This window comes from Pelophylax lessonae, assembly GCF_965119305.1.
Source record: "Pelophylax lessonae genome assembly, chromosome: 4".
Classification (NCBI taxonomy): domain Eukaryota; kingdom Metazoa; phylum Chordata; class Amphibia; order Anura; family Ranidae; genus Pelophylax; species Pelophylax lessonae.
The window spans coordinates 274,247,988-274,275,377 of NC_138771.1; the positions used below are offsets into that span (position 1 = coordinate 274,247,988).

At 43.1% G+C, this 27,390-nt stretch overlaps 1 protein-coding gene across 1 annotated transcript in view; it reads left to right on the forward strand.

Moving 5' to 3' along the window:
* Nucleotides 1–256: 256 nt before the first annotated feature.
* The window catches only part of TMCC3 (transmembrane and coiled-coil domain family 3), a 144,723-nt gene continuing 117,589 nt past the window's right edge, over nucleotides 257–27,390 (forward strand). Inside the window, exon 1 of the mRNA XM_082256976.1 lies at nucleotides 257–588. Within this exon, the coding sequence (XP_082113102.1) occupies nucleotides 511–588 (78 nt within the window). The 5' untranslated portion in view covers nucleotides 257–510. The remainder of the gene's footprint in view (nucleotides 589–27,390) is intronic.

Consider the following 27,390-nt stretch of genomic DNA (forward strand, 5'->3'; position numbering starts at 1 on the left):
GTAAAGGGTGGAAATATGTGACCATGAATCACACATGTTTATCCTGGTGTATCTTCTTGGCCGCCAGCCAGAAACGTATCTGTAACGTGTGTGGAAGTCAGAGGCCTCTCCTAAGGGAAGGCTTAGGACAACAAATTGAGGTATTTTTTATTGATTATTTTATTTGGGGTCAGTGCCTGGACTGTGTGTCATGCTTTGTTATCTGTGAGCCGTGCTCTCAGTCAGTCAGTCAGTCAGTCAGTGAGTGAGCGCTCTCACCTCTGATCTTGTGTTGCTGGAAGCGCCACAGGTTTGTGTGTGGCGGGCGGCAGTGAAGGGGTGTGCGGTGGGGGGCGTGTCTATGACCCACCCTGATACACACACACACACACACACACTGGCAGTACAGAGGCAGCGGAGGGCTCGGTGTGCGGGGATCCCCGGCCGGGCTCCTCTCCTATGAGGTAGCCAGCGTGGCCGTGCTAACAGCCGCCTTATCTCTCTTAGACGGAGGACATATACTGAGCAATCATGCCGGGCAGCGATACGGGGATAGCTGTGGACAGGACCTACTCCGACCCGGAGAGGCACCAGAGGACCAAGACCAGGGTAAGATCACTACAAGTCCCAGCATGGACTGACAACCTGTATACTTCTACAATTTGTCTACCCCCGATCTGCTGATTGATTGTGTATATGAGGGGGTCATCTAAAGCACGTGATCGATCAGGACAAGTTTGGGGTCTATGGTCACCCCATGATCAGTGGGAGATCCCAATATTCCATTGTATGGAACGGATCGGGCGCCATGTACAATGTATGGGGGGGATCCTGGATGGGGAATGGTGGCCATGGATAGCCAGGGGATTCCTCTACTGTGTACCCATCATATACACTGTGTATAGATCAGACCTGGGGGCACTGCTGACAGCTCTATACCTTCCTATAGATGGAGGCTCTATGTGTTCCTACATCTCCATGCACTGCATTCTGATAGTGCTGTCAAATGTAAACCTTAGCATTGCTATTAATACAGTGCTAATGACTCACCCAGCAGGTTTAAATGGCAGTTACAATTCCATGTACTTACAATGCAGTTCTTAGGAATACAGCTTGGAGAGAGAGAGAGATGGATAAATGAGATATAGAGAGAGAGATTCTTTATAATAAAAATACATTATTAGTATACAGGTTTTATGAGAGCAGAGAGTACATTTACAATACAAGAGGAATCAGAGGGCCATGAGATAGAGAGATTATTTTTTTTTTCTTAAATCTGTTATAAATAATGTTTATAGAATATATGTAAATCTCTGAAAAAATAGGTATTTACTACTATTATTTAACAACATTTTTATTGAGACTATATGTTTTTTTTTTTTTTTTTTTTTTTTTTAAAGGTGTATGTGTGTGTGTATGTATGTATGTATATGTGTGTGTGTGTGTATGTATGTATGTATGTATGTGTGTGTATATATATATATATATATATATATATATATATATATATATATATATATATATTATATACACGTGTGTGTGTGTGTGTGTGTGTATATATATTTATATTAGTGTGTGTGTGTGTGTATATATATATATATGTGTATATATATATATATATATATATATATATATATATATATATACACACACACACATTTTTTCCTTAAAATATATATACATTTTTTTTTCCTTTAAAAAAAAAAAAAAAATATATATATATATATTTTAAGGAAAAAATGTGTGTGTGTGTATATATATATGTATATATGTGTGTATATATATATATATAATTTTTTTTTTTTTTTTTTCTTAACGATACACTACTCCAAAAATACATTTTAAAGGAACACTTTTGAAAAAAAAAACATCAGATCTCAACTGGGAAAAAAATATCATGCTGGATATCTATACTGATATGGACTGGGTAACGTGTTAGAAATAAAAGGATGCCACATCGTTTGATGGAAATGAAAAGGACCAACCTGCAGAGTGCTGAATTCAAAGACACCCCAAAAATCAGAGTGAAAAAATAAGGCAGCGGGCTAGTCCATTTTGCTGAAGTTTTATTGCAACAACTCCGAATGGTACTCAGTAGTTTGTATGGCCCCCATGTGCTTGTATGCATGCCTGACAATGTCAGAGCATGCTCCTAATGAGACGAAGGATGGTGTCCTGGGGTATTTCCTCCCAGATCTGGACCATGGCATCGCTGAGCTGAACGGGCTGAGGTGCAACCTGGTGGTGTCGGATGGACCGAAACAATGTCCCAGAGATGTTCTATTGGATTTAGGTCAGGCGAACATGGGGGGCCATTCATTGGTATTCATTCCTTCAGGAACTGGCTGCATGCTCTCTCCACGCGGGGCAGGTCATTGACATGCACCAGGAGGAACCCAGGACCCACTGCACCAGTGTAGGGTCTGACAAGGGGTCCAAGGATTTCATCCCGATACCTAATGGCAGTCAGGGTGCCATTTTTCTAACCTGTAGAGGTCTGTGCCTCCCTCCATGGATATGTCTCCCCAGACTACCACTGACCCACCACCAAACCAGACATGCTGAACGATACAGGCAGCATAACATTCTCCATGGCTTCTCCAGACCCTTACACGTCTGGCACATGTGCTCAGGGTAAGCCTGCTCTCATCTGTGAAAAGCACAGGGCACCAGTGGCGGACCTGCCAATTCTGGTGTTCAATGGCCAATGCAAATCAAGCTCCACAGTGCCAAACATGAGCACAGGACGTTGGGCCCTCAGGCCACCCTCATGAAGTCTGTTTCTGATTTGTTTGGTCAGAGACATTTACACCAGTGGCCTGCTGGAGGTGATTTTGTAGGGCTCTGGCAGTGCTCATTCTATTCCTCCATGCACAAAGGAGCAGATACCGGTCCTGCTGATGGGTTAAGGACCTTCTACGGTCCTGCTCAGCTCTCCTAGAGTAACTGCATGTCTCCTAGAATATCCATCATGCTCTTGAGACTGTGCTGGGAGACACCGCAAACCTTCTGGCAAGCAATGGCATGTATTGATGTGCTTTCCTGGAGGAGTTGGACTGCCTGTGCAACCTGCCATAGGGTCCAGGTATCGCCTCATGTCACCAGCAGTGACATTGATCCTAGCCAAATGCAAAACTAGTGAAAAACTGTCATAAAAGATGAGTAGGGGGAAAAAAAAGGCCAGTGGCCATCACCTATAAAACCATTCATGTTTTGGAGGTTGTCTTATTGTTGCCCATCTAGTGCACCTGTTCATTTCATAAACAGCAACGCTGATTAACAACCCCCTCTGCTACTTAATTGACCAGATCCATATCCCAGGAGTTTCATTGACTTGATGCTATACTCTGATTAAAAAGTGTTCCTTTATTTTTTTAAGTGTGGATGACCTACTAAAAAAAAAAAAAAAAAAAAAAAGTGTGTGTGTGTATATATACAGTGCCTTGCAAAAGTATTCGGCCCCCTTGAACTTTTCGACCTTTTGCCACATTTCAGGCTTCAAACATAAAGATATAAAACTGTAATTTTTTGTGAAGAATCAACAAGTGGGACACAATCATGAAATGGAACGAAATTTATTGGATATTTCAAACTTTTTTAACAAAAAAATGAAAGTTAATACTTTGTAGCGCCACCTTTTGCTGCGATTACAGCTGTAAAGTCGCTTGGGGTGTAAGTCGCTTGGGCTATGTCTCTATCAGTTTTGCACATCGAGAGACTGAAATCTTTGCCCATTCCTCCTTGCAAAACAGCTCAAGCTCAGTGAGGTTGGATGGAGAGCGTTTGTGAACAGCAGTTTTCAGTTCTTTCCACAGATTCTCGATTGGATTCAGGTCTGGGCTTTGACTTGGCCATTCGAACACCTGCATATGTTTATTTGTGAACCATTCCATTGTAGATTTTGCTTTGTTTTGGATCATTGTCTTGTTGGAAGACAAATCTCCGTCCCAGTCTCAGGTCTTTTGCAGACTCCATCAGGTTTTCTTCCAGAATGGTCCTGTATTTGGCTCCATTCATTATCCCATCAATTTTAACCATCTTCCCCGTCCCTGCTGAAGAAAAGCAGGCCCAAACCATGATGCTGCCACCACCATGTTTGACAGTGGGGATGGTGTGTTCAGGGTGATGAGCTGTGTTGCTTTTACGCCAAACATAACGTTTTGCATTGTTGCCAAAAAGTTCGATTTTTGGTTTCATCTGACCAGAGCACCTTCTTCCACGTGTTTGGTGTGTCTCCCAGGTGGCTTGTGGCAAACTTTAAACAACACTTTTTTATGGATATCTTTAAGAAATGGCTTTCTTCTTGCCACTCTTCCATAAAGGCCAGATTTGTGCAGTATACGACTGATTGTTGTCCTATGGACAGAGTCTCCCACCTCAGCTGTAGATCTCTGCAGTTCATCCAGAGTGATCATGGGCCTCTTGGCTGCATCTCTGATCAGTCTTCTCCTTGTATGAGCTGAAAGTTTAGAGGGACAGCCAGGTCTTCGTAGATTTGCAGTGGTCTGATACTCCTCCCATTTCAATATTATCGCTTGCACAGTGCTCCTTGGGATGTTTAAAGCTTGGGAAATCTTTTTGTATCCAAATCCGGCTTTAAACTTCTCCACAACAGTATCTCGGACCTGCCTGGTGTGTTCCTTGTTCTTCATGATGCTCTCTGCGCTTTATACGGACCTCTGAGACTATCACAGTGCAGGTGCATTTATACAGAGACTTGATTACACACAGGTGGATTCTATTTATCATCATTAGTCATTTAGGTCAACATTGGATCATTCGGAGATCCAATGAACTGAACTTCTGGAGAGAGTTTGCTGCACTGAAAGTAAAGGGGCTGAATAATTTTGCACGCCCAATTTTTCAGTTTATTTGTTAACAAAGTTTGAAATATCCAATAAATTTCGTTCCACTTCATGATTGTGTCCCACTTGTCTTGTTGATTCTTCACAAAAAAATACTGTTTATCTTTATGTTTTTGAAGCCTGAAATGTGGCAAAAGGTTGCAAAGTTCAAGGGGGCCGAATACTTTCGCAAGGCACTGTGTGTGTGTGTGTGTGTGTGTGTGTGTGTGTGTGTAAATTTTTTTTTTTTTTTTTTTTTTTGTATATTTCATTAAAACATGTATATGAAAAAATTGATAAATGTATTTACAAAAAATTAGAGAAATATATGTAGATAGACTCGCCGTTACTTTTCAGGGTCCTGAGTTTTTTGTGTCAGCGGTGACGCCTGACGCCAAATTAGAACTACAAAGTCCAGCAGCCAAGCTGAGTTTCCACGAGCAAGTAATGTAGGAAAAATGCACAAGGGTCACATAAGGCAGTAAACCGCTCTTACAAACTATTCCATATCAGCTGTTTGCCATGAGTTCCAGAGCTGCCTCAACATGCTGAGTTCTAATCTTTCCAAATATACCGGCCGGCGGCCACTGAGTCATTCTGTGTTCTTATTGAGGAATTTTTTTTTTTTAAATGCAGGATATGCTGTAGGTGACTGATTCACACTCAAATTTGTGAGTTGGGATGATTGATTTAGGTAGCTGAGAATCTTTACACTATGCATTGTAAAAGTATTTGTTTCACTTATCCAATCATGTAACTGAGAGATTTGCTTTTCCCATAATTGGGTAATTGAAAGTGAAAATGTACACCAGCTGATTTCCTGAAGAGTAAGATGATGATTACCCAATGAAATGTGTAAACATTCACTTCTATTATCAAATCATGTGCAGATTACATAAGTAAACAGGGAATTTTTTTTGTCACATGATTAGATAATTAAGGTGACTCTTTACATAATCTAGATCTCCAATCCTTAGCCAGTGAAGTGAACAGCCTCTGATGATACACAGAGATGAAACCAATCTCCTTACATAAGTTTTACATGTGCTGTCTTCAGCTTTTGATACTGTTTGGAAAGTGCACGTCTTGTTAGAATTTGCTCTTCCTGATTCGCCTGTGGGATAGAAGTTTGGCCATACACTGTACATACCTCTCCACATTGGCAGAAATGTGCTGTGCTGTGAAAAGACCAGCTGTCTGCTAATCTATCACCCTGACACAAAATTAAGGATGGGTTTTTTTCTCAATTGATGTAGAACTTGTCAGATATGACCAGTTTACATCCACTTTAAGGTCTGTACACCCGATCAGAGAATCGTGCAAAAAATACCACTTTTGAAGTGATTGTACGATAATCTGAACGTTAGTACAGATCTTTTAAGAGACGATCACGACAGTTCACCCGATTTTATTATCAGACGGACAAGCACAAAAAATGTTCTCGTACAATACCTGGCCATACACTGTACATACCTCTCCTCATAGGCAGAAACATGTTGTGCTGTGAAAAGACCAGCTGTCTGCTAATCTATCACCCTGACACAAAATTTAGGCCGGGTTTTTTCTCAATTAATGTAGAACTTGTCAGATAAAACCAGTTTACATCCACTCTAAAGGCCCGTACACACGTACCGATCGTCAGCGAACGATCAGCCGTCTTTTGTCCCTGGGCTGTCGGTGTCTGTTGAAAAGTGCAAAGACAGCACAAGAATTTTGTCCTCCGACTGCAGAAGTGATGTCATGTAATGGTTAACTTTCCCTGTGTTTTTTCTTTTCTGAGCATGCCCAGTCTTGCAAATCTGCGGTCTGTCGTCCGAATTCTGTACTGACTGGCGAACAATCGGCCGCTCTGGTGTCGGCATACAAAAATTTTAATGCTTGCAAGACAGACTCTTGTTGGCAGAATGTGCGCTGACGGCTGTCGGAGGCACCATACTAACAAGCGTACAATCGGCAGATCTTTCGTCCGCCGACGTTTGTATGCCGACGATCGGTACGTGTGTACGGGCCTTAAGGCCTGTACACCCGATCAGAGAATCGTACAAAAAATACCACTTTTGAAGTGATCGTACGATAATCTGAACGTTAGTACAGAACTTTCAAGAGCCGATCACGACCGTTTACCCGATTTATTATCAGACGGACAAGCACAAAAAATGTTCTCGTAGAATACCAGATTGTACAGTTGTCGTTCGAAAATTCACAAAATACATCACTTCCGAATTTTGTATTGTCGTAGGAGAATTTTGGTCACTTTAGTAAACTCTTCAATTTCGATATGAGACTAGCGTGCAAAAAAAAAATGGATAGCTTCAGAGGGTTCGGACAAGGATCCAACGCACCTGAGCTCATCCTTGCTCCAGATCTACTATTTGAATGGAATTCCAGACTTTTTCATTACAACGTGTACGATTTTTTTCCAAATGAAAACCACATTGTTAGAATTTATATAAGAAAAACATTTCCATTCTGCGCTTTTGAATTTTCTTGTCACTACAGTCAAAAAGGCACATCAATTTGTACCCCGCTAATCATAAAAAAATCAAACTCACGCTTGCGGTATTAATTGTACCTGAGCATGGTTCACCTTCAAAGTCCAGTTAGTTTTTTGTAGCGTGATTGCCCTGTATGGTTTTTGGGCATTTTTCAGCATATTGTGCTCAGGACCACTTGGAAGAGGTGGCCTGGGGTTTGATTTAGGTGGACTCTGGCACAGTGTAATTGCTAACTTTACCCAAGCATAGAACTCTTATGCAATCACAAAGCATGGTAACAGGGATCACTGTGGTCAGGCTGCTGGAGGTGATGATGGAAACGGGCTGGGGCCCAGTACAATGTGAAGGCAAACCAAATGGGGAGTGAGGGCAATCCTACTGAGCCACAGTACAAGGCTGCTGTGCCAAGACGGTCTATTTCCAGTGGCTGCTCATGATTAACTGCATGTTTTTTGTGATGTAAAAATAATGTACCCGATTGAGTATGGTTAAGCACGTATTTCAGTAATTAAAAAATCTCATGGATGAGTTCTCATTTAATTAATGTTCTCTGCAGTCATAGGTGAAATTCATGACACAGAAATGTGCCCTTATGATGTAGTCCTAATTATCAATAGATCAGGTGCTACAAAGAAAAGCACTCCAGGCTTGACGTGGTACTGCAAAAAAACAGGATTTAGTTTGCTTAATATTTCCAAGAGCTTTCTTGTCTACCCTATGCTTTTGGTGCTTTTTGAAAGTGTTTATCACTGCACCACCTAGTCTATTCCTATGTCACACTGCTACCTGTGAGTTTCTAAAGCTCATCATACATGCCCCCCCACCTAGGCTATTCCTATGATGTCACACTACTACTTGTGAGTTTCTAAAGCACATCATACATGTCCCCCCCCCCCCCCCCACCTAGGCAATTCCTATGTCACACTGCAACCTGTGAGTTTCTAAAGCTCATCATACATGCCCCCCCACCTAGGCTATTCCTATGATGTCACACTAACTACTACTTGTGAGTTTCTAAAGCACATCATACATGTCCCCCCCCCCCCCCCCCACCTAGGCAATTCCTATGTCACACTGCAACCTGTGAGTTTCTAAAGCTCATCATACATGCCCCCCACCTAGGCTATTCCTATGATGTCACACTACTACCTGTGAGTTTCTAAAGCTCGTCATACATGTCCCCCACCTAGGCTATTCCTGTGTTACACTGCTACCTGTGAGTTTTTAAAGCACATCATACATGTCCCCCCACCTAGGCTATTCCTGTGTCACTCTACTACTTGTGAGTTTCTAAAGCACATCCTACATGTCCCCTATACATTTACCATCCAATATGTTGAGCAAGGGCCTGGTTGATTAGAAACCAATTGAACTGATTATTTGAGTAAGCTTTCATATGGCAGCATTTTGGGATTTTAGGCTCCATTCACAGTTGTGCAACAAGTTACAGCCATGTATTTCAATAGAAGCTGTTCAAATCAATGCGACTTAAGTTGCAGCAACTTTAAAAAGGTTCATGTACTGTTTTGATGCGACTTTCATGCAACTTGAGTGCAATAAACTGCAGTGTAAACTCTCAAGTCACATGAAAGTTGCATCTTAATGTTATCAGTGTGACAGTTGTGCAACAGTCAGTCGCATCCAAGCCGCACCTATTCGAAAGTTGCACTGAAAATCACACAAATTTGGAGTCGCACAAGTATGAATGAAGCCTATGTTTATGACCAGCTGTAAGTTGGACTTACATTTTTTGGTGGGGGGGGCTGGATCTCCACTTTAAAGTCAGCAGCAACAAATACTGTAGCTGCTGACGTTTACTGTTAAGGCGCTTACCTGTCCAGGAATCCTGCAATGTCCTCACCCAAGCCGATTCTTGAATCTGCTCTCGGGTGCTGGTACCACCATCCTGGGTAAGGCAAACCGACAGTGAAGCCTTGCGGCCTCGCAGCCGGTTTTCTACTGCACATGTGCAAATTGCGCGGAATGCGGTGAGAGAGCATGGGAGTGGGTACCTGTCAAAACCAGTTACCCGCTCTGATAGAGAGAGAACCCCCCCCCCCACATCTGAGATATAGCATCATGCTAGATCTAGGATGAGCGGAGTGTGGAGGTCTTGTGAATGTCAGACTTTTCAATATTGCTGCTGTTTGCTAACTGATCATGACCAATGGATACCCTTTTATTTACCTGATCCTTTGCTGAGTGAGGGATCAGTATTCAAATCTTCAGAGATGCCTCTGCCAGTTGAGTGGCTTGGGACAGCCAGGTGGTGCATGCATGTGTTAATTTAGCCATACACTGGGCAAATTTCAGCTGGCTCGATCCGTACCTCACTCTGCCAGACATCCTTTAATGGGGAAATTGTTGAATGAAGAGAACCCGCATCCAGTTTAGGCATCTCTACAGGTATTCAGACAGCAGACATGACTGTAAGTGTTCAGTATCTGCATCTGTTTAGCTTAGTTTAGCTAAACCTGATTAATTGATTTTGTTCAGCCCCCCAGGCTCAGCCTCAGCCATATATAGAGCGAATTTCTTTGCTGCAACCACAGGTTGCTGGAAAACCTAATTGCTTGATGCTCCCATCAATACATAGTATTGATGGGGTATCCCTCCAGCCGAGCTATTGTGTTCTCCCTAAGGGGTAAGCCGCCCCCGCTGGGAGAAGACCAGTGAATATTGCCAGCAGCTATACCAGCCGCTAGCAATAATCACATGCAAAGTCTGGCAGGCTGGTTATACCCAAGTTAACTGACCAACATGTTACATTCAGCCTGCCCATACATGGTTCGAATCTCTGCTGGTTACTGCTGAACCGGCCAAGATTTGAACCATTTATGGCTGGCCTTACTGTTTTTTGATGTCAGTGGTCAACTTTACCTTGTGTTCACCTTCCTCTAGTCTTGTTTGTTAGAAAGTGGAGGTTTCTTATTATAAACCAAATTTTTGTATACTTTTGGTTGATTCATTTTATAATGCAAAGTTTATATTTGATGTAATTCACTTGTTCTTGTATGTTGGTATTACTTTTGGTTTGTTAATATGTACTTTTGAATACTCAAGCATATACACGCACATGACCTTTAATGGCATCCCAGTCTTAGTCTGTAGGGTACAATATTGTGCGGCCCACCCTTTTCAGCTATAACCGTAGCGATGGAAGGAAGCCGGCACTGCACACCGCCAATCATAGGCAGCGTGTGTATGTGCAGCTATCGATTAGGTAATGCCTCACTGTCTATGATTGGCGGTATGCAGTGAGGGCTTCCTGGCGGGCCTGATCTGAACACACCCAAGCCCATTACTATAAAACAGCTTTAACACTTTTGAGAAGGCTGTCCACAAGGTTCAGGTCCAGGTCACACTTATGCGATGCGGGAAGGCTGCGAATTCGCAGCCTGTTTCCGCATCGCAAACGCACCCCTGGCAGTCCACACTGCCATATGCGATACGCTGGGGGTGTCAACGAAATGTTAGCGACACCCCCAGTTTGATCGCATATCGCAGTGCGATCTTTACAGTTCGCTCAGGATCGGATCGCACAAGTGTGAACCACTGTGCGATCCGATCCTGATGCGGCTGAAAAAAAGGGTCCTGTGCGTCTTTGCTGCGGGTGCAGTGCGAATTTAGCCATACAAAGTGTATGGCTAAACTCGCACCGCACAGCCGATCGCATGTAATGAAGGAGCAGTGCGCTCCAATATTACATGGATCGCCGCAGCCGCAAGAATGTGAACCGGCACTTAGAAGTAGGTCTGGTCCAAATCATTTGGTGGAGGGGGGATTTTGGTGTGGGATTGTTTCTCAGGAGTTGGGCTTGGCCCCTTAGTTCCAGTGAAGGGAAATCCTTAAGGCGTCAGCATACCAAGACATTTTGGACAATTTCATTCTCCCAAATTTGTGGGAACAGTTTGGGATGGCCTCTTCCTGTTCCAACATGACTGCACATCAGTGCACAAACAAGGTCCATAAAATACATGGATGAGTGAGTTTGGGGTGGAGGAACTTGACTGGCCTGCACAGAGTCCTGACCTCAACCCGATAGAACACCTTTGGGATGAATTGGAGCGGAGACTGCAAACCAGGCCTTCTTGTCCAATATCAGTGCCTGACCTCTCAAATGCGGTTCTGGAAGAATGGTCAAACATTCCCATAGACACACTCCTAAACCTTGTAGACAGCCTTCCCAGAAGACTTAAAGCTGCAAAGGGTGGACCAACTCAAGATTAAACCCTACAGACTACGACTGGGATGCCAAAAGGTCATGTGATTGGGCAAAGGCAAGCATCCCAATACTTTTGACAATATAGTGTAGCAGTTCGGGAGTTATATTTTACCGGCTGTGCCCTGTTTATTGGCACGGCATGTTTTAGTGCCGGCTCACACTAGGGCTACCTGGTCGCCTCACAGGTCGCCGCAGGTCGCCTCCCATAGGGAAGCTGCGGACCCGTTCTAATAGGAGCGACACAAGTCGCTCCGACCTAGAAAAAGGGTCCGGAGCTTCTTTGGGGCGACCCGGAGGCGACCGCCATAGACTTCAATGTTATGAAGTCCGTGGCGGCCGCTCCGAGGTCGCGGCTCGCACCGCGACCTCGGAGGTCGCGGTGCGAAGTAGCGTCGCTGCAATGTGAACCGGCGCTTATGAAGGTGATTTTTGAACTTCAGGCAAAGCAGGTCAAACACAGCTATATCGCAAGCGTAGCATTTAACCGTCTTTTGACACAAAACTTTTAAAAAGCAGCTTCTTCCCCCCCCCCTATCTTTCCATTTTTGCAAGATTTTCTAAAAACAAACCCCCCCCCCCCCAAAAAAAAAATAAAAAATAATGTAATCCTGCTGTGATCTTTTGCCTGGATCCTGCAGCTGCATGTGACAGGGATATCCCAGGAGGCTGCAGGAGCAAGCACATGTCATTCTTGCCTAGACAACAATAGAAGCAGGAGGGGGGCCAGCATAAAAAAAAAAAAAAAAAAAACTTGAACCAGATTCTCTATATAGCAGGGGGGAGGGTATTTTAGGGTGAAGGTTCACTTTGAGCTGCAATAACTGGATCTATGAGGAGAGATCTCCCATTCAGGAAAGAAAAAAAAAATGCATGACTGCTGAACTTTTAGTTTCAGTCCACTGTAGGCAGATTGTTTCGAATGTGACAGCTCTGTCTCTAGTTATGCAAACAATAGTTGTCATTGTCGCTAATCTGGCAAAGTGTGTAGTTATTTGGATCAATCCTGAGCCAGAATGCATTCCTTCTCCTTGTGTTAATCAGGCTGCAGTGTTCGACATCTGAACATCTAAATACTGTCTTCATAGGGGGGGTACCAGTGGTGGGATGAAATATGACTTGATCAAACAGAATTCCAGTATAACTACATTGTAACAGGTGATGGGAGGGCGTTGCTGTTTTGTTACAAAGTCTTGTATTCTTTTTACTTTTTTCATTTTCTTTTTATGTGATTAGGAATTTTTATCAACACTACGAAACTTTTTATTAGAGAACACCTGAGCAAAGTCTTCCAATATACAGTGCCTTGCGAAAGTATTCGGCCCCCTTGAACTTTTTGACCTTTTTCCACATTTCAGGCTTCAAACATAAAGATATAAAACTGTAATTTATTTATTTATTTTTTTTGAAGAATCAAAAACAAGTGGGACACAATCATGAAGTGTAACGAAATTTATTGGATATTTCAAACTTTTTTTAACAAATAAAAAAACTGAAAAATTGGGCGTGCAAAATTATTCAGCCCCCTTAAGTTTAATACTTTGTAGCGCCACCTTTTGCTGCGATTACAGCTGTAATTCGCTTGGGCTATGTCTCTATCAGTTTTGCACATCGATAGACTGAAATTTTTGCCCATTCCTCCTTGCAAAACAGCTCGCTCAGTGAGGTTGGATGGAGAGCGTTTGTGAACAGTAGTTTTCAGTTCTTTCCACAGATTCTCGATTGGATTCAGGTCTGGACTTTGACTTGGCCATTCTAACACCTGGATATGTTTATTTGTGAACCATTCCATTGTAGATTTTGCTTTATGTTTTAGATCATTGTCTTGTTGGAAGACAAATCTCCGTCCCAGTCTCAAGGTCTTTTGCAGACTCCATCAGGTTTTCTTCCAGAATGGGTCCTGTATTTGGCACCATCCATCTTCCCATCAATTTTAACCATCTTCCCTGTCCCTGCTGAAGAAAAGCAGGCCCAAACCATGATGCTGCCACCACCATGTTTGACAGTGGGGATGGTGTGTTCAGGGTGATGAGCTGTGTTGCTTTTACGCCAAACATAACATTTTGCATTGTTGCCAAAAAGTTCGATTTTGGTTTCATCTGACCAGAGCACCTTCTTCCACATGTTTGGCTTGTCTCCCAGGTGACTTGTGGCAAACTTTAAACGACACTTTTTATGGATATCCTTAACCACTTAAGCCCCAGCCCTATTTCGGACACTTTTTGTTTACAAGTTTAAATCAGTATTTTTTCCTAGAAAACTACTTGGAACCCCCAAACATTATATATATTTTTTTAGCAAAGACTCTGGAGAATAAAATGTCGGTCATTGTAATATTTTTTATCACGCGGTATTTGCGCAGCGGTCTTTAAAGCGCCATTTTTTTGGAAAATTTTTGAAAAATCACATTTCACTAATTTAAAAAAATACTAAACAGTAAAGTTAGCCCATTTTTTTTGTATATTGTGAAAGAACATGTCACGCCGAGTAAATAGATACCCAACATGTTACGGTTTAAAATTGCGCCCCCCCGTGGGATCGCGACAAACTACGGTCAATAGAGATCTCAATCTGCGACTCTTTAAATTTATTTAACGGTTACCAGTTTTGAGTTAGAGTGTAGCTCTTTTTTTTAAATTATTGCTCACGCTCTGGCGATCGCGGCGATACCTCACATGTGTGGTTTGAACAGCGATTTCATTTGCGGCTTGACTTCCATATACGTTTTTTTTTGTGCGCGAGCTGACGGGGGCGGCTAAATGTTTTTTTTTTTTTTTCCCATTTATTTTATTTATTTTTTTAACTTTATTAAAGTTTTAAAAAAAAAAAATAAATCTGATCACTTTTATTGCTGTCACAAGCAATGTAAACATCCCTTGTGACACCAATATGTAGTGACAGGTACACTTTATGGAGGGATCGAGGGTCTAAAAGACCCTAGACCCCTCCACTACACTTCCCTGTATGCAAAACCCCGAAAACGGCATTTTTGCATACAGCCGTTTTTCAAATTTGCCGCCTTTTTGCAGCACAGTAACCCGGAAGTGACGTCATGGACGCCGCCTCCGGGTTACGTCATCGGAGACCCGATCGATGCCGTTTCCGGCATTCATCGGGACTCCATCCAGCCGGCGGACGTGTCGGCTGGGTGCTCGGGGCTCCCGGTGGAACGGGAGCCCCGGGCAAAGCCACGGAAGGCGGCGGGAGGGGGGGGGACGTCCCCTCCCGCCCCCCCCCGGGTACCGATCGAGCAGCTCCCGAGCCGCATCGGTCGGTACCGACGGAAAGCCAACCGTCGGCTCTAAACCACGGTACCGGGATGGTGCCTCTAGCTAGAGGCATCATCCCGGTACACTACCGCAAAGTTTACCGACGTAGACCTACGTTAGTATGCGGTAAGTGGTTAAGAAATGGCTTTCTTCTTGCCACTCTTCCATAAAGGCTAGATTTGTGCAGTATACGACTGATTGTTGTCCTATGGATAGAGTCTCCCACCTCAGCTGTAGATCTCTGCAGTTCATCCAGAGTGATCATGGGCCTCTTGGCTGCATCTCTGATCAGTCTTCTCCTTTGAGCTGAAAGTTTAGAGGGACGGCCAGGTCTTCGTAGATTTGCAGTGGTCTGATACTCCTTCCATTCAATATTATCGCTTGCACAGTGCTCCTTGGGATGTTTAAAGCTTGGGAAATCTTTTTGTATCCCAATCCGGCTTTAAACTTCTCCACAACAGTATCTCAGACCTGCCTGGTGTGTTCCTTGTTCTTCATGATGCTCTCTGCGCTTTAAACGGACCTCTGAGACTATCACAGTGCAGGTGCATTTATACGGAGACTTGATTACACACAGGTGGATTCTATTCATCATCATTAGTCATTTAGGTCAACATTGGATCATTCAGAGATCCTCGCTGAACTTCTGGAGAGAGTTTGCTGCACTGAAAGTAAAGGGGCTGAATAATTTTGCACGCCCAATTTTTCAGTTTATTTGTTAAAGTTTGAAATGTCCAATAAATTTTGTTCCACTTCATGATTGTGTCCCACTTGTTGTTTCTTCCAAAAAAATTAGTTTTATATCTATGTTTGAAGCCTGAAATGTGGCAAAAGGTCAAAGTTCAAGGGGGCCGAATACTTTCGCAAGACACTGTATGTAGGCACTTTATGCTATCTAACCTTGAACTGGAAGTAAACCCAGACAAGGGGACTTACATTTTGCAACATGTATATTAAAGGTGAACTCCACGTTTTAGACCGTGTTACATGTTGCACCCATATTTAGGATGTAACCTGGTGCTAAAATCCATTTCTCTTTTTTTTTTTTTTTTTGTTGCTGCAAATTTGTGTGTACAAATAAAAAAAATGTATTTGAAAAAACAAACAAAAAAAAAATATATACAGGGAGTGCAGAATTATTAGGCAAATGAGTATTTTGACCACATCATCTCTTTATGCATGTTGTCTTACTCCAAGCTGTATAGGCTCGAAAGCATATTATATCAGGTGTGCATAATTATTAGGCAACTTCCTTTCCTTGGGCAAAATGGGTCAAAAGAAGGACTTGACAGGCTCAGAAAAGTCAAAAATAGTGAGATCTTGCAGAGGGATGCAGCACTCTTAAAATTGCAAAGCTTCTGAGGCGTGATCATCGAACAATCAAGCATTTCATTCAAAATAGTCAACAGGGTCGCAAGAAGTGTGTGGAAAAACCAAGGCGCAAAATAACAGCCCATGAACTGAGAAAAGTCAAGCGTGCAGCTGCCAAGATGCCACTTGCCACCAGTTTGGCCATATTTCAGAGCAACATCACTGGAGTGCCCAAAAGCACAAGGTGTGCAATACTCAGAGACATGGCCAAGGTAAGAAAGGCTGAAAGACGACCACCACTGAACAAGACACACAAGCTGAAACGTCAAGACTGGGCCAAGAAATATCTCAAGACTGATTTTTCAAAGGTTTTATGGACTGATGAAATGAGAGTGAGTCTTGATGGGCCAGATGGATGGGCCCGTGGCTGGATTGGTAAAGGGCAGAGAGCTCCAGTCCGACTCAGACGCCAGCGAGGTGGAGGTGGAGTACTGGTTTGGGCTGCTATCATCAAAGATGAGTTTGTTGGGCCTTTTCGGGTTGAGGATGGAGTCAAGCTCAACTCCGTCCTACTGCCAGTTTCTGGAAGACACCTTCTTCAAGCAGTGGTACAGGAAGAAGTCTGCATCCTTCAAGAAAAACATGATTTTCATGCAGGACAATGCTCCATCACACGCGTCCAAGTACTCCACAGCGTGGCTGGCAAGAAAGGGTATAAAAGAAGAAAAGCTAATGACATGGCCTCCTTGTTCACCTGATCTGAACCCCATTGAGAACCTGTGGTCCATCATCAAATGTGAGATTTACAAGGAGGGAAAACAGTACACCTCTCTGAACATTGTCTGGGAGGCTGTGGTTGTTGCTGCACGCAATGTTGATGGTGAACAGATCAAAACACTGACAGAATCCATGGATGGCAGGCTTTTGAGTGTCCTTGCAAAGAAAGGTGGCTATATTTGTTACTGATTTGTTTTTGTTTTTTTTTGAATGTCAGAAATGTATATTTGTGAATGTTGAGATGTTATATTGGTTTCACTGGTAAAAATAAATAATTGAAATGGGTATACTGTATCTTTGATTTTTGTTAAGTTGCCTAATAATTATGCACAGTAATAGTCACCTGCACACACAGACATCCCCCTAAAATAGCTAAAACTAAAAACTACTTCCAAAAATAGTCGGCTTTGATATTAATGAGTTTTTGGGTTCATTGAGAACATGGTTGTTCAATAATAAAATCCTCAAAAATACTCATTTGCCTAATAATTCTGCACTCCCTGTATATATAATTTATTTTTATTTTTTTTTTCCCCCTTGCTAAATGAGGGTATATGTAGGCTTTGATTTTTGTTCTTTTTCTTCTAAAAGTTCTAGTTGGCTTGGTTATCACGCTGACCCTGTGGCTTCAATACTTTGAATGACAGAACTGGAACAAGCATGCAAATCAAGAGTTCTAATTTCATGGTCCGTGAAAGTATTTAAGCCAGATAACTACCATATATTCAGGGGATCAGCCATGGCAATTTAGGTGTTTCTTCTAGTACGGGTTCGCTTTACAGGGTCAGGGAAGCTTCTTAGTAACCAGCAAAATTATGTAATTGGTACTGAATGAGTGCAGTAACATGTTTGAAGCGCACCTGTAACAACCTACGTTGAATAGAAATTCAGGGTAAAGCACAGAAAAATCAAGAATTTCCTTTCCATATCTTGTTAAATTTACTTGCAGTGTGTCTTTTGAATTTGCTAGCTAATGTTCCTAGTTGGTTCCCTAGCACAGCTCTCTCCTTATTGCCATGTCAGAGCTCTTTCTGGGAGGTCTAATTAATCTGTGCTGGCCCAGAATTGGAATTTAGATAAAATGGCTCTCACAAATACCAAGCTATTGATATTGCTTTAAATCAATATGTTAGGCCCCTTTCACACATACGGTCCGTTCAGTTCATCAGTTCAGTCACGTCAAATGTATCAGTTTTTGGTCCTGTTTTTTTGACAGATGAAAAATAGGGCATTCATCCGTTCCAAAAAACGGCCATTGACGGAAGCGGTAAAAACAGATGTTAACGGATGATCATCCGTTGTCATCCGTTTTTACATAGAGATGCATTGATGTCCATTTTTCATCCATCAACGCATGGATGAAAAACGGACCGTATATGTATGAAAGGGGCCTAAGGTGTCCGAAGTCCTGACAACAAGGCCTTTTTTGGGGTACTTAAGGACTAAGGTTGGGGAAACACTACTGTAAAGTGTTACCCAAGTGATATCCGAGTCCACTGGTGCTGCTGACATCACTTCCAAGATGGCGGCACCCAGCAGCAGTTTTGGGGCACTTAGAAGTCTACACAAAGGGAGGCTTTTACGGGTAAATAAAGTGTATAACATACGATAAATGGACGTATAATGATTAAAACCCTATTGGAAGATTCTTCTTGAAATGAAAGATCTGGTGACTGGGTCTATTTAAAACAAAATATTAATCTACGTGTTCCCAATCTTAAAGCGGAGTTCCACCCTGGGAATACTTTTTTTTAATAAAAATACCCCCGGGGCAGTCAGGGCTAGTACATTCCACAATGGCTAGCCTCTGATCTGTCCCGGGTTGCACTTACCTTTTTTAGAAGAAATACTTACCTTGAAAAAGTATTGTCCAGCGCTGCCATCTCAGGTGTGGGCAGCTTGAAGCCAGCGCGATCCTCTTCTGCGTCCTCTTCCGTCTTCTTCGGTCCCACGATGCACTGCACCGGCCCCGCTGTCACTTCCCGTGCCACAGCGTCATCCCTGCACAGCTTCTGGGCATGCCCAGAATCGGTTTAACAAGGTATGACGGCGCCTGCACTGGAACGGACATCGGGGGCGGTGCAGGCGCATTGATTCCTGGGAGCTGAATTCTGGGAGCGATGACGTTCAGCTCCCAGGAATCATTGCAAGCCAGGAAGTGACAAATCGCCGTAGCCACCGAGGGGAAGGAAGGTAAGTATATTTTCTTCTAAACCAGGTAAGTAAAAAAAAAAAAAAATTGCAATTATCCATTTGTTTTTCAGGTGACCCCGGGCATGAAGATGGAGGTAAGTTTTTTTTTTTTTTTTTTTTTTTTTTTTTTTTTTATTTTAGGGTGGAACTCTGCTTTAAGTTACCGACCTTTAGAGGAACTACACTGCATCTGAGCACTATAAACCAAAAACGCTGTTTATTTCATTTTTCATATTCAAAGCCAACTCCCCCATCCATCCATGTCTCCAAGCTTTATTTTGTGGAGGAATCACTTTTAAAAATACTCCTTAGCATTGCTGGCTGTGGCCATCTTGACTAAGATTCATGTAGCATTTACTTCCTGGATCCATCTGCCCTTGGCTTGTGAATTATTGCAGGAGGGTGTGTTTTAACAGAGAAAACCCCTCCTGAAGACTTCTGGGATGTATGGTATTATTTGCCTGGACGTGGAAAACAGGAAGTATCTGAAGAAATGTAAAAACGGTGAATATATTATACCTTCCTATCCGTCTACTAATGCCAGCAGCATGAGGATTAAAAATAGTCAATGTTGATTGAGAGAGTGGAGTTCTGCTATAAGATCTAGCTATGCAATATTTGTCTTCCACTAACATTTTGCAGAGCCCCTTTATATAAAGTTTCAATACCAGTGGGTTAGGAAGATCCTGGTCCTGTAAGCATATAATCTAATGCTATAGAAGTGTGTATTAGATGGAGTTGTTTCTGGGTGGTTGTTTTCTTGTCAGTGAAATAAATGAATATGAGGAATACTGGATGAGTCATTTGAGAGGGCAGGAGAAAATGACTCCAGGTCGGGGGAGCTAGTATTCTGATCTCTGGATATACATATGTTTTCAGACTTTGCCACCTACACATGTTGGGTTTTGTCATAGATTTGTTGTCTTATCCTGTGTACATTTTTGCAAAGTGGAAATGAATATACACTTTTTACAGAGGCAGTGGTTGAAACGGCACCATTAACAACCTTGTATACTGAGACACTGTTTGACAAAGCTCAGCCATCACCCATGTGTAATAAAATCATGGATTTGAGCAGTTTGCAATGCAGGGGCCCTCCGGTAATACAAATTATGATCACTGCGGTGTTACTGTTCTTAACTAGAATACATCAAGGCCTTTCCTGTCTCCTGCCTATTGAGAGCCTCTTTTTTTTTTTTTTTTTTTTTTTTTTTTTTTGTGGTGCCTTTAAATTGAACTGTAAGGCCACTGGGCATTTACCCCTAGTGTTTCTGTGTGGGTGGAAGGTACAGAAAAAGGGGGGGGGGGGAAATGGTCTAGCTGAAATAGTTGGGTGTGATATCCCTGGTGACACCACAAGTATAGCGGTCCTTCCCCTGGCTCTAGGACGTGGGCAGAAAAAAAGCAGGTGCGTATTTAGCCATGGTGTTCCTGTGCCCGGTGGAAGGTACAGGTGCGTATTTAGCCATGGTGTTCCTGTGCCCGGTGGAAGGTACAGGTGCGTATTTAGCCCTGGTGTTTTTGTGCTGGTGGAAGGTACAGGTGCATATTTAGCCATGGTGTTCCTGTGCCCGGTGGAAGGTACAGGTGCGTATTTAGCCCTGGTGTTTTTGTGCCCGGTGGAAGGTACAGGTGCATATTTAGCCATGGTGTTCCTGTGCCCGGTGGAAGGTACAGGTGCGTATTTAGCCATGGTGTTCCTGTGCCCGGTGGAAGGTACAGGTGCGTATTTAGCCATGGTGTTCCTGTGCCCGGTGGAAGGTACAGGTGCGTATTTAGCCATGGTGTTCCTGTGCCCGGTGGAAGGTACAGGTGTGTATTTAGCCATGGTGTTCCTGTGCCGTTGGAAGGTACAGGTTCATCTTTAGCCATGGTGTTCCTGTGCCGTTGGAAGGTACAGGTTCATATTTAGCCATGGTGTTTTTGTAAGGGGGGAAGGTACATGATGTGAATTGTCCAACCTCACTGCTGGCAGCTTGTAACAACACACTTGAGCCCTGCTGCAGTTGAATGATGCACAAAGTAATATCAACATTTAGAGCAATATGCACTCAATATCATCCCTGGCAGCATACTGGCCCACACCTTGGTACAGATTGGAGCACCATCCAGCTGCGGCAGCTGTCAACCTCCTCATAGGCATGTTGGCTCCCAGCATCGGGGCCGGATGGGAAGCCTGTGCCTTCCACCCACACTAAAACCCCCAGTGAGCATGAAGCCTTACTATATGGATTATTATTGTCAAGTTTGGCATGGATTCCCTGATACTGGAGTTATTTCAAGGGTTCCTCTGAGTTGAAAAGGTTGAGAGAGTCTGGCATAGAGGCTGATTCATTGATTGATTGATTTTACCTGGGGTATGACATCATATAGTGAAATAGTGCTCTCCATTATGGCCACATCCTCTGACACTTCAAATGCATAAAACTGTGCTCGAATTGAGTGACCCCACATACATTGGCTTTAATTAAGACCTATATATATTGATAATTGTTTAAGGTGTATTTATTAACTTTTCTGTATAATCAATTTCTGAATGTTAAATTGTGGAGTTTTAAATTCTAATTGTAAGTTTGAAAATAGCTGTTTTTATTGGGTTAGATTTTCTCAGTAATAAACGAGGGCTAGGTGGGGCCTGCTTGTACGTGTTTCCAATTCTAAGAGGGAAGACGTCACACAAAAGGTAATGTTCAGGATGAATGGGAGAAAATAATAGTACAGTAGGTGTATAGTGAAGGTGGGATAGGCCTCCCTGAAGTGATGAGTTTTCAGAATTATCTAAAGGTGAACAGATTGGGGCTAGGAAGTTCCAGTGGAAGAGAGAGGCTCAGAGGAATCCACCCCTATATGCTGAGCTTTCCGATTTGTACATAAAGAATAATAAAATCTATTTTTCAAAGCATTGTTGATGCTGATAATAAAGCTGAAGTTTAGGTATTTATTTTTAAATCCACACAAGGGACTGTAATTGAATGAGTTTCCCTTTTGCGATGGTGGCTTCTTTGTTCCATGAAATCTTCATTCTTCTGCCACTCGGATACCCTTGCAGCTGTGATCTTCCGGTGCTGCGTGGGTTAATGGAAGGTAAGGGCATGTGACAGGTAGAACCACTTATATTAACCCCTGCAGCACCAGAAGATCACAGCTATGGGAGTCAATATGAGCAGCTGGACCTATCACAGGCACTCATCATAAAACTGCCATCTATGCTCACCCTTTCCAGCAAGGTCTGTAAAGACATGGGTGAATGAGTTTGGGTTTGAGGAACTTGACTGGCTTTCAGAGTCCTGACCTCAACCCAATAGAAAACCTTTGGGATGAATTGGAGCAGAGACTGCGAGCCAGGCCTTCTCTCCAACATCGGTGCCTGACCTCACAAATGCGCTTCTGGAAGAATGGTCAAACGTTCCTTAGACCTAAACCTTGTGGGCAACCTTCCCAGAAGAGTTGAAGCTGTTATAGCTGCAAAGGGTGGGCCAACTCCATACTGAACCCTACTGACTAAGACTAGGTTGCCATTAAAGTTTATGTGCGTGTAAAGGCAGGCGTCCCAATACTTTTGGTAATATCTCCTTTTAGCTTTAAGCTGCCCCCCATGATCTTAGTTCCTTCTGTGTTGAGCTGCTAATCCATGCAGATCCCATGTATGTATGTGTATGGTGCTCTGACAACAGATGTTATCACTGATGTCTAGTATAGCTACATCAACAAATCTATGTAGGCCAGGAGATAAGCTGGAACTACTGCATGCTCTGCTCTCCTTATACAGTATTGTCCTACTGGAAATTCAGCTTTCAGCTGTCTCTTCTCTTGTAGTGTGTGTATACTTTATTGTTAAGGGAAATGTACAGCCTCCTATGGATTACAGGAGTGCAGATTGTTCTGTACTCCTGTGACCCGTTTTCAGCAGAGAGCATGCTGAAGACCGAATCCGCCAGGTGCCTGGACTTAGGCGGTGTTCGATTGCTCAGCTCTCAGTGTAGAGGCGCCGGGGGACAGATGAAGCATCGGACCGATTTTTTTTTTTTTTTTTTTTTTTTTTTTTATGTAAGGAGACTTTAACCACTTCAGCTCTGGAAGGTTTACTCCCCTTCATGACCGGGTCATTTGTTTCTATACAGCACTGCGTTACTTTAACTAACAATTGCGCAGTCGTGCTGTGCTGGACCCAAATAGAATGTGTCCCTTTTTTTTTTTTTTTTTTTTTTTTTCCGTGGGATTTGATCACCTCTGTGGTTTTAGTTTTTGCGCTATAAACGAAGACCGACAATTTTTGAAAACCAAAACAATATTTTTTGCTTTAAAACCTATCCAATTAAAAAAAAAAAAATGTCTTAATCAATTTGAGGCCAATATGGATTCTGCTACTTGTTTTCGGTTAAAAACAAAAAAAAAAAAGATCCCAATTAGCGTATATTGATTGGTTTGTGCAAAAGTTATTGTGTTTACAAACTATGGGATAGATTTATGGAGTGTTTTTTTTTTTTTTTTTTTTTTTTTTTTTATTAGACGAGACAAATCTGACACTAAGTGGCACATTTTGGGGACCAGTGACAGCAATAGTGATCAGTGCTGAAAAAATGCACTGTCACTGTACTAATGACATTGGCAGGGAAGGGGTTAACATCAGGTGTGATCAAAGGGTTAAATGTGTTCCCTGGGAGTGCTTGCTAACTGTGTGGGGGGGATGCTTTGACTGGGGGAAGACAGAGATCAGTGTTCCTACTTGGCAAGAACACAAGATCTCCATCTTCCCCCTCTTACAGAACAGTAGTCTGCCTCGTCTACATAGGCAGACCGCTGTTCTGCCTCTCTTACGAATGATCGCCGGGCGCCGACTAACATTGGCTCCACCAGGCCTGCTAATTGGCTCTCGCTGTGTCTAATCACAGCGGAAGCAGGTTGCCGGCGGTGTGTGCGTGCCACAGACCCAGTGCTCGAAATTACGTACAGGTACCTCCTTTCGCGGAGGAGAGTCGCCCTGCTGCAGGATATATCTGCGCGGGGCTGTCCATAGGCGGGGTTAGAGGGTTGTTCACCTTTTAGTGACAAGCATTACAGCAGCATCAGAATATTACCCGCTCTTCTTTTTCCAAAAAAAAAAAAAATCATTCTTACTGTTTCAGCTACTCCTTACATTGCCCTCCCCTCTCCACCCTGCAGATGGCAGGACAGCGCAAGCGTTGGGTGCGTGGTCGGGGAAACTCACAAACAAATACTCTGCTTGGTTCTAGAGCTGCACGATTAATCGTATGAAAATCGCGATCTCGATTCACCCCCTCTGACGATCTAAACCTGACATATGCTCGATTCTTTGCATAGCTGAGGGAGCAGAGAAAACAGCTGTGGAAAACTCCCAGTAACTATAAACAAAATGATTACATTGTATCGTTCCTCCTGCAAACTCCTATCAGCATTTAAGTCTCCCAGTAACTATAAACAAAATGATTACATTGTATCGTTCCTCCTGCAAACTCCTATCAGCATTTAAGTCTCCCAGTAACTATAAACAAAATTATTACATTGTATCTTTTCCTTCCCTCTGCCAGGGAGAAAGGAAGTTTAACCTCTTAAAGACTAGAACTTTTTCTGACACTTGTTGCTTGCAAGTTAAAATCATTTTTTTTTGCTAGAAAAGTACTTAGAACCCCCAAACATTTTATATATTTTTTTAGCAGAGACCCTACAGAATAAAATGGCGATTGTTGTAATATTTTATGTCACACTGTATTTGCGCAGCAGTCTTTCAAACGCAATTAATAAACTTTAATGAATAAAAAAAAAAACGTAACAGTAAAGTTATCCCAATTTTTTTTTGTTACACAGAGAATCGTGATCTTTATTCCAAGCTAAAAAATCGTGATTCTCATTTTGGCCAGAATCGTGCAGCTCTACTTGGTTCCCTCCCACACATACGCTGTCCACTCTCATTTACTCTTGCAGAATTCTGAAAGTGGACTTTGCATGTGTGGGTGAGGAATGAAGCCGATCACACCGATCACTTCCTCGTGAGTTGCTGGGGGGTGCCTCTACTTCTTACCATGTCCTGCCATCTGCCAAAGCAAGTTTTCTGAAGGAAAGATTAAGAAAATAAACATGTTATACTTACCTGCTCTGTGTAATAGTTTTGCATTGAGCAGCCCCAATCTTCTTATTGAAGCAAGTCTTCTGCTATGGGGGCACTCAAGCAGGTTCGCTCCCAAGCTGCACTGTGTGTCTCCATTCACACATAGCGCGGCTTGGCACTCCCCCCTGTTCTCATAATTGCTCACTTGCTGTGATTTGCAGAAGTCAATGGCTCCCGCTGCTTTGCAAGCCATAGTGAATAGAAAGCCCAGAGAGCCGTTGCTCTCATGCACATTGCTGGATCAAGATTGGGCTCAGGTAAGGAAATGAACGTTTACCATCTGTAAACTGGAGCTGAAATGATAATTTATAGACTTCAAAGCTGCTTAATGCTTGCTAAAAGCTCTGTAAATACTTGCTGTACACACTGCTCTTTTACAAGCTGAGGCCCGTATGTACAAGGCTTAACCGGTCGTCCGTGTTTTGTCCAGAGGGGTGTCTGTTGGTTGGAATGTGCTCTAGACTGCACACGAATTTTCCCGTACGACAGAATTCTACTTCAGAAGTGATGTCATGTGTTGGATTGCTTTCTATGTGTTCTTTCATCTCTGAGCATGCCCAGTCTTGCTCATAAGATTTTTTCCCCATCGAAATCTGTACTAATGAGACGAAAATCGGCCGTGTTTTGATGGAGGACAAAAAATTTTATAGCCTGCACACCAGGATTTTTTCGGACGAAAAGTCGGAGTCTGCTGTCGGAAACCTCATAATAACAAGCCGAAAATCGGCAGATCGGTCGTCGGACGAAATTTCCCGGCCGAATTTCTTCTCGTGTGTACGGGGCTTTAGTTTATCTCTAAAAACAGCTTGTGACTATTTGTTTTTTTTATGTAGCCATTGCCATTCCCAGTAAGTGCCGGTTCACATTTATGCGATGCGGGAACGCTGCGAATATGCAGCGTGTTCCCGCATCGCATCCGCACAACAGGCAGTTCACACTGCCATATGGGATACGCTGGGGGGTGTCAATTCAAAGTTAACGACACCCCCAGATCAGATCGCATATCCCAGTGTGATCTGAAAGTTCGCACAGAATTGGATCGCACTAGTGTGAACCACCATGCGATCCGATTCTGCTGCGGACCAAAAAAGGGTCCTGTGCGGGTTTCAGTGCGATTGCGGTGCGAATTCAGCCATACAAACTGTATGGCTGAATTTGCACCGCACGGACATCGCATGTAATTTTAGGAGCAGTGCGCTCCGAATTACATGCGATCTCTGTGATCGCACTAATGTGATCACTCTTTAGATAGATGTGTAAATCTATCTTGTGTAAAATACATGACATTTATTGGATTCAGCTTCACACATAATACAGGAAAGCATGTAAAATGCAGAGAAGTATGGGGTTTGTTTTTTCCCCCATGTATACTTGCCTAGGTGGATGCAGCATTGGTCCAATGCCGCATCAGTCCCCCGGCGCTTCTACACTGAGAACCGAGCGATCGAACACCGCCGATCGCTCACTTCTGACCGCTCCACGGGCAGAGAGCTGGTGACTGGTCAGTCAGCAGCTTTGTGCTCTGTCCCCTCCGCGCTCACTGGAAAGCTGGGCTGTGGAGGGGCGGGAGTGGCCGGCTCAGGCTCTCAGTGGCTCTGACATCTATGATGTCCGCAGGTAATGGACTTCCGCCCAATCTGTACTGAAAATGGATCACAGGAGTGCAGAACGATCTGCACTCCTGTGATCCATAAGATATACAGCCAAACGAGCTTTTGGCTGTACATCTCCTTTAGTCCCCGGTCACACATACAGTATCTCACAAAAGTGAGTACACACCTCACGTTTTTGTAAATATTTTATTCTATCTTTTCATGTGAAGAAATGACACTTTGCTACAATATATAATAGTGAGTGTACAGCTTGGATAACAGTGTAAATTTGCTGTCCCCTCAAAATAACTCAAAACACAGTCATTCATGTCTAAACGGTTGGCAACAAAAGTGAGTACACCCCTAAGTTAAAATGTCCAAATTGGGCCCAAAGTGTCAATATTTTGTGTGGCCACCATTATTTTCCAGCACTGCCGTATTCCTCTTGGGGATGGAGTTCACCAGAGCTTCATAGGTTGTCACTGGAGTACTTTTACATTCCTCCATGACGACATCACGGAGCTGGTGGATGTTAGAGACCTTGCGCTCCTCCACCTTCCATTTGAGGATGCCTCCACAGA